The sequence below is a fragment of the Hemitrygon akajei genome, chromosome 5 (assembly GCF_048418815.1).
Source record: "Hemitrygon akajei chromosome 5, sHemAka1.3, whole genome shotgun sequence".
Classification (NCBI taxonomy): Eukaryota; Metazoa; Chordata; class Chondrichthyes; order Myliobatiformes; family Dasyatidae; genus Hemitrygon; species Hemitrygon akajei.
This window is the reverse complement of record NC_133128.1, coordinates 49303244-49311565: the sequence shown is the minus strand read 5'-3', so window position 1 is coordinate 49311565 and position 8322 is coordinate 49303244. Positions and strand designations below refer to the sequence as shown.

The 8322-nt window shown below is 42.1% G+C and overlaps 1 protein-coding gene across 1 annotated transcript; it reads right to left on the bottom strand.

Moving 5' to 3' along the window:
- Positions 1-266: 266 nt before the first annotated feature.
- LOC140727299 (large ribosomal subunit protein eL32-like) lies at positions 267-776 on the bottom strand. Its single transcript, XM_073044558.1, has one exon. It carries the CDS (start codon positions 722-724, stop codon positions 317-319), a length of 408 nt encoding a protein of 135 aa, XP_072900659.1. The 5' UTR covers positions 725-776; the 3' UTR covers positions 267-316.
- Between the last annotated feature and the right edge of the window lie 7546 nt (positions 777-8322).

Below are 8322 nucleotides of genomic sequence, written 5' to 3'. Positions count from 1 at the left end.
AGTTATTGATGGTGCATCAGACACAGAAACCTTTACCAATAAGGACTGTCAAATCACTTCTAAGATGCTCTGACAGCAGGTGGTGAGGAACCTGAGAACTTGCCTGCGGGCTGCTCCTGTCAGAAGCATTCAGAAGTGTAAACGATAAGATGTTACACAGTTTCTTGATTGTAGATGTCAGTGCTTAAGATCACTTTAGAGCCAAACATATTGCTACACTTTGATAGACTGATCCTGCCAACTGTTCTTTCTTTCTTTTTAAAAAAAATTATTTTAAACACTTTATTAAAGAATTAGATGTAGTTCAGTGAGAAGGCTATTCATTCTCTTCACTGCGTAACCTGGCATTGGGATTGGTGATCTTGATAGCAAGCTGGGCTGCCCTCTCCACAATTGTCTTGCGGTTTTTGGAAGAGACATTGTGAGCAATCTCAGCACAATATGTCTTGTTGCTCATCATCAGAGCCTCCAGCTCCTTCACATTGTGAAGCAAGAATTTTTTAAATCCCGAGGGTAACATGTGTTTGGTCTTCTTGTTGCTGCCATAACTAATGTTTGGCATAAGGATCTGACCCTTAAATCTCCGGCGAACTCTATTGTCAATACCCCTTGGTTTCCGCCAGTTATGCGCAATTTTCACGTAGCGATCTGACTGGTGATGGATGAACTTCTTCCTGCGTTTCTTCACAATATTAGGCTTGGTAAGAGCTCTTAGGGCAGCCATGGTAACTGAGAAGCCGTAATGCAAAAGAGCCCAACTGTTCTTTCTTGAGCATCTCCATCTAAATGACCCGTTGTTCTTCAGCAGTCCAAACCCAGGAAGCTCAGGGCCACCACACCAATGGATGGCAGTCACAAGTGGATTACAGATCAGCTTAATAATGTGTGCAGAGGAAGTATTTTAATAATCACAGCTCATGCAGGTCAAAGCTGATCTGGGACTCAAGTCAGCTGGTGTTCCCTGTGAAAACGGGGCGTTTATCGGCCAGATGGGATGCACGGTGGAAACACACATCAAGGAGCACGGGAGGTTTGGGTTACATGGAGAAATCGGCAGTAGAAGAACATTGCATTCATAATGGCCATAGGATTGACTATTGTGTCACACCACTGGCTTTTGGGACCTCCTGGTGAAGGAAGCTATTGAAATAAAACTAGAGGAAAAGAATTTTAACAAAGACGAAGGTCTTGCTTTAGGTAAGAACTGGAATTTGTTTGTAAACAAAGTGGGAGAGCAGAAACTTGATTGGATGAGGACTAACCAATCAGGAGGGAGGGGCTATGGGGGTATAGATACCACTTGACTAGACAGGCCCAGGCATCAACACTGATGAAGGTGGCAGAGCAGGTAATCAAAACGTGTGTTATTATTGATACCTGTACCCGGCTGGAAGCCCGAGAAGAGTCTGTTCAACACAGAGCGTGATCTTCCTGCACAGCATATACACAGGTACATGCTGGAAACAGCAGGAGAGTCAACCCCATGATGATCCAAGCGTTTCAGAGAGGAATCTACTCAGCCTGTGTTGTAAGTGTATCATTGCCACATTCAGCCATCAAGTCCATTATCTCTGTATTTTGAGGATTTCATATTTATTATGATACCCTTTGTGAATCTTTCTCAAGCAAACTGTGAGCAAACCAGAGGCATTAACATGGTCCTTGTCACTGACCTAAACATCCCACTAACATCCTTCCGACCCTTTTTACTCCCAGTCCCTCACATCAGTTCTGTTTTTGCATTCCTTATGGCCGAACATTGCCTTCTGAAGTGGGGATAACACGCTGAATCACACGAGAGCACCTAATGCACGTGGTCTCCCTTGACCACCAGTTTCATTACAGCAGCTCCTGGGTTCCAGTGGATTTGTGGTCAAAGCCACAAGCTGATTGCTATACAAGCACTTTATGGGAAGTTACTATTCACCTGGCTTTTAGAAACAGTGCATGGTAAGCAAGTATTCATTGTCATGACAACCCACTTATTACATAAAATATCCTTTTACTCATCCCTGTGGGAAGTAGAAAAACTCCCACATAAATAGTTTTTCCTCAGGCAGAGTACCACAGAATCATTGTTCATTGTGACTTGACATTAAGTGATGTGCTCATGTTTACAGAACAAGTATCTAATTACTTAGCAAAGTCGGTCAGTTCCAGTTCCATTGTTGAATATATAATAAATATGATTAATATATTCACATTTAAGTGAAATTCACTTTCTTCTAGACAATTAGTAAACTGAAGGTCTGTATAAAAGCAACAGCAACCTCTACTGGTCTATTCACGCTGTACAATACAGATGCCTGACCCTGTGAAAATATTAAGCAGGTGTTTCTTGCAAATTAGCTTTTTTCTTTTATCCTGTTAATCTCTCTACTTCTGCCTGGGAGCTACTGACTCATGCAGGTACGTGGTTCCACAGGTACCAGCCCTGCTCTCCATACCTCACTCATGCATCAGGCCGGAGCCTGGATGGCTGGTGTGTTCACATTCCTGATTGAGTTAGTCATCGCCATCATTGTGTTCTCATCTGAAGCTGTGTCCTTGCAGTTTTTATAGTGACTGTCCTTAAAATGATCGGAAGCCGGGCTTTGCATGTATTTTTAACGCGTGTTCCTTAGCCCATAAATGTTGGAATCAATAGTGACCCCTCCCACCCCACCCTGTCCCCTGCTGCTCTCCTAGTTAACCAAGCACAGCCTGGAAGTGGAACCCAAGCCTGTTCTTGCTGTGAATTAGAATTAGCAATTCAGAAAACCCAGTGTGCTGTTCAAGCATAATTAATATAAATTAGAATCACTAGAGTAGGAGCTGGCAAATGAAAATGCTAGGGATTGGTGTAGGTTGTGAGAGGTATGTTGTGTTAAACAGGGATGAACCACACCAACTGACAGTATGTCTGCAAACAGCAATGCTGAATTTGGATAAGTGTTGCTAAACATGGGGGCCATTTTTCTCCTTGCTCCTTATTGTCTACACTTTCTCTGTAACTAACACTATTATTCTGCATTGTTATTGTTTTACCTTGTAATAACTCATTGCACTGTGTACTGTGATCTATGTGTGCAGCTTTGCTGAAGGGTCTCGGTCTGAAACGTCAACTCTTTACTCTCTTCCATGGAGGCTGCTTGGCCTGCTGAGTTCCTCCAGCATTTTGTGTGTGTTGCTTGGATTTCCAGCATTCGTACCTCAGTATACAGTATGTGGCAATAATAAACCAACTTAAACTAAATGTAACATGCTGTAAGGGTTCACTGATAATGTAATGGTTTCTCTGTAGCAGCAACATTTGGGTTATGACTAGAGATAACGGGGTTTGGAATGCTGTTGTCCTTTCTTGTGAGTCTGGAAGAGAGATTTCCGCGGTCTCTTGCCAGGGAGAGATGAGGAGAGAAGTCGTGAATGGAGAGAGTTGGTAGACTGCCGGACAGGGTGGACTCGGAGCGAGAGTCAGAAGGGCAGGGAGGAGGTTAATGGTGGACAACCGGCTTATCAGTGAGCTCCAACATTGTGCAATAGACCATTTCATAAGATTGGGCCCTTTTTCTTTTTTTCCCTTTTCTTTACTAACCATATAGTCAAAGTAAGAATTATAAAGCTTAATTGTTTATTCACATATTGTGCATTGTTTGTTATTTCAAGGTACTGATTTGTAACAGGGGACACATCGCGCAGCATTCTCTGAAATGAGATTTCTTAAGTTTGGCCAGGCCAGGGGCTATCACCCCCCATATTAGGCCACTAGCCAAAGCAAGAGTAATATAAACAATTTATATTTTCTCGGCAGTGATTAGAATAACTGCAATTCTCTTTGAAAATAATCGTTCATATTTTCCTGTGAACAAGACCATTCAACTTATCCAGGTTATACTGGTTCTCTCAGAACTCCCATAGGTCCCGTTCCATCATTTATTTCACAGGAACCTATTCTCTCTCATATGACCAACAACTTCCTGTGTTTCTTCTGCCATTCACCTATGCCAGCTAAGTTTACATTACCTACCAACTGGAATTAATTCTTCTTTAAGAACCCCTGCGAAAAATGTCAACAGACGTCAAATTTAGGGTTAGTTAATAGCCATTATTGCCTTTGTTTGGAGGTAAATGCTGCTGATAATAAACCTGATTCTGCTTCTGAAATGTTGAAATAAATTAGGAATGAAGTTCCATGTGGAGCCAGGAAAAAGGAGCACTCCCGAGAATTCTATAATTTGGTGATTAATCATCACATTATATCTCCAACCCTCACAACTTGCCAGAACTCATCTTGGGATCACATGAATGCAATTTTTACTGAGGCTTTCTCAAACTTGTAAATATGTGCTGGGTGGTGGATGCTTTCACCAAGTATATAGGTAAGGGCAAGAATCAATTCCTGGTAACGTTCGGGCCTATGGGTTCCCGTTCTCACTCATTTCCTGAGTGTACGTTGGCCAGCAGAGCCAGTATTCATTGCCTGTGGGAAGGTGGTGATGACCTTGGTCTGCAGCAGGCATTTTGCTGATAGTATAACTTAAGAGCAGCTACGTTAGAATTTTCGGTGTTAGGGCACCCTAATGATAGTTCATCAGTCTGAAACGTTAAATCTGCATCTCTATCCACAGACTCTATAAGACACTTTGCTATTTCCAACACTTCTGTTTCATTTCAGACTTACAGCATATGCAATTCAGTATTTTGCTTTTGCAAGTCCAATATTGGGCCCAGGAACAACGGGGAAAATATCGTAATGTAAATGTGCAGAAGTGTATTTCTCTTTTGTTGATGAAAGAAGAGGCAGCTGTATTACGTGGTACTTACAGTATCGACCCACAACTGAGCAGAGCCCACCTGTACCACATGTGGAGCTGGGTTGCTTCACCTTCACAGGGGCTGTGAACGGAATTAAAATCTGGTCAGTCATTGAAAAATATCACAGCTTCTGAACTTACGATGGAAGGAATGCCACTGACGAAGCAGCCCACGTCAGCTGCATTGCTGAGAAACTCCTCCAGCTCATGGAGAGTTCTCCTCGATGCCCATTGGCTACAATTTACCAAGATTCCCTGTTGATACATTCAGTCAATGTTACTTCAATGGCAAGAGCAGTCACACTCCTCACGTCTCACCTCTGCAATTCACGTTCCTTGGTTCATGTTTGAACCAAACATATAATCAGGCGTACAAACAAGTGATCCCAGTAGAACTGAAACTAAGCACCAACAAGCAGATTATTAGTAAGAACTACTTGATAGTAAGTCAACTATAACTTCCAACAAATTGCTGATGATTGAGAGTAGACTAATGATTGGCAATTACCTGGGGGGTGGGGGGGGGTATGTTCTGTTTCTTGCAGACACAAGCATTCAACTGCCTACATTTCCACACAAACATCAAAGGAATCCATAAGGTTTTCCACTTTTGGACAAGAAGGGCTGATGGAAACAATTGGCAGTGGAGAAAGGAAGTTGGGACTTAATTGCCCTGGATAATCTTTGAAAACTAAGTAATTTTGGCCATGGAGAAATGGAGCAGTTAGCACTTGTTGTGGTCCAGTTAGATTTTTAAAATGTCTACTTTCAACTTGCTGCATTGATAAAACTTTTAATGTAATGTTATTCCACCATTACTTCTTAAAGTGCAATCACACTTTTGAAGAGCTTTTGATAAATTGGCTCAGTGTGAAAGTGCCTATGTCTCGGCATCCAAGGGAAAGTGGAATCCTAGAGATGCAATGTCCGCTGTTACTAGCTCAATGCAAAAAGGAAGTCTGAGAAATTTTGTTTTGCACCATACAATGCAAGATATTCATAACTTGCAAGACCTTCAAGTAATTCTTTGAACAAACTTAAACAATTATAACTTTTATCTGCTTTGAGTTTGTGATAAAGTTTTGCATGACTACGTAGATGAAGCAAACACCAGGAATTCTCAAGATCTCATGGTTCACATACCGGTTAAGGTAAAAATTAACTCTTTTAGTGGTTCTGATGGGGGTGCAAGTGTAGAATTACTTGAATACCTGGCCCATTAAACATTAATTACTGTAGTCAATTCTGCCCTTCACTACTACCAGAACATTTTCTATTAAAAGAGTAATCAGAGAATTTAGGGAGGGATTGTGATGCCAATGCACAAGGTACTCATGTGGAATACAAGAGGAAATAAAGTAAGATCAATCAGTCGCAGGTCAAATAGTATCTCAGGCATGTTCTTCCACTTGACAAGATTATGGCCAAACTGACTGATGACCTTGGCAATGCCTAATACCCCTGTTCTCCAATACTCTGTCTCAGCCTTAAGTATGTTCAATAACTTAAGTATGGACAAAATAGGGACAGGGAAATATTGCAAAGTTGCTGTACTGCTGACTGCCTATACTATATCCCTGGATAAGCTGTCCCAGTACAGCTGAGAAATTGGCATCTAGTCAACAGTGAAAATTGTCCTGTACTCAAATTGGGGACAAAATTAATTGGCTAATCATCACCATATCAGTCCAATCACATTGAAAGTTATCATCAAGAAAGCTATCAAGTGGCACTTATTCACCAAGCACCACAAGTCAGCAAAACACTTCTCCATGCTCTCGCTTTGATTATGAACAAAGGAATTTAGACCATGTGTGGCATTAAGGCGCCCAGGTAAAACTGAAGCCAACAGCAATCGAGATTAAAACAATAAGGGAAGTTGATTGTTGGAAGTCAATAATCCAAGCTCCCCAGCCCCAGACTTCATTTCAGACGGTAGTTAGGACCAGGTTCTTAAACAATGATCTTCAGCATCTCTATCAATGACTTTCTCTACAACATGTGGTCAGAGTGGGGACAATTGTGCTGTGTTTGTTCTATCCATTCCAGACAACAATATTCAGATATGACCAAGTAGGCGGCAAATAAAAGATGCACCAATTCCTCTCACTGAGCAAATCCTGGGCGTTTACACCTTGAATGATCTGTCCTGAGCCCAACCTATGAAGAAAGCTCGGTAACACCTCTACTTTCTTTGAGTTTAAGGACGGTAGGCACCTCACCAGCTACTCTGACTTCCACAGACGGACCGTTGGAAGTATCCTGCTATGGCAATTTCAGTGCAAGTGCCCTAATATCATGAGGTTCTGCTGATTCCATTAGAACCTAGTAGAAGCAAATGGATTAGAAGATCTGAAAACTAACCCCTACACTCCACCCATAAAGTGGCTGCAGAGAATGGTGAACGCAGCTCGGTCCGCCAGAGGCCAGCCCTCCTCCCCACAGTATCTGCAGGAGACACTGTCTCAAGAAGACAACGCCTATCATTAAGGATCCCCACCATCCGGGCCATGCCTTCCTTATGCTGCTACTATCAGCCTGAATTCCCACACCACCAGATTAGGAAGAGCTACTTTCCTACAACCATTAGGTTCTTGAACCTACCTGCACCCTAACTCTACCTTAGCAACAGGGCAGAGTGGGCTATTCTTTCCATTCCATGGACTTACCTTTGATTGTGACTTTTGTATTTTTTAATGCTTCTGCCATGTTTTAAATTTTTTTAATTGTAGGGTATAATTTATATGCTGTGTACTTATGCGTGTGATCCTGCTGTAAGCAAGTTTTCCACTGTATTTTACCTCCTTGTACCTGTGCCCATGACAATAAACTAGACGCCTTGATTACCCACCTACTTTTACTATTGAAATGTCTTCCTACACCAGCTTCCTGGCCATCATATTTGACAAGAAACTCCAGAGGAGCAGATGCACAACTGATGCAGGAACAAGAGCAAATTTGAAGCTAAGTGAGCATCTCCCCTCCTGAGTTTTCATAGCACCTACAAGGCACAAGCCAGGAGAACAACAGGATACTTCCCACATTCCTGGATGAGCAAGCCTTCTGCAACACTCAAAATGCTGAATCCCCTCCAGAACCTTTTGCACAGCCTAAACATTTATTCCTTCTGCAAGCAACATATTGTGACCACAGGCTGTATCATCTGGAAGATATGCTGCAGCACCTCGCCATGCCTACTATGAAAGCTCTTATCAGACCTGGGACTCTTTCCTCTTTAGGGGCTGAAGGGTAGGCATCATATGAGGCACTTATATACATCCTCTCCTAGGAAAACGTTTTCTGACTTTTCTACTGTTCCGCCAATTCTTGCCAGAATCTTTGAAGTTAAAAACTAATTGCTCCACAGCCAGGGTGAGATCTATAGAGCCAGAACCACATTAGTTCAAGATTAGCTATAAGCCAGTTCCCTAATATCATGAGGTTCTGCTAATTCCACTAGAACCTAGTAGAAGCAAATGGATTAGAAAATCTGAAAACTAACCCCTACACCCCACCCATAAAGAATGTA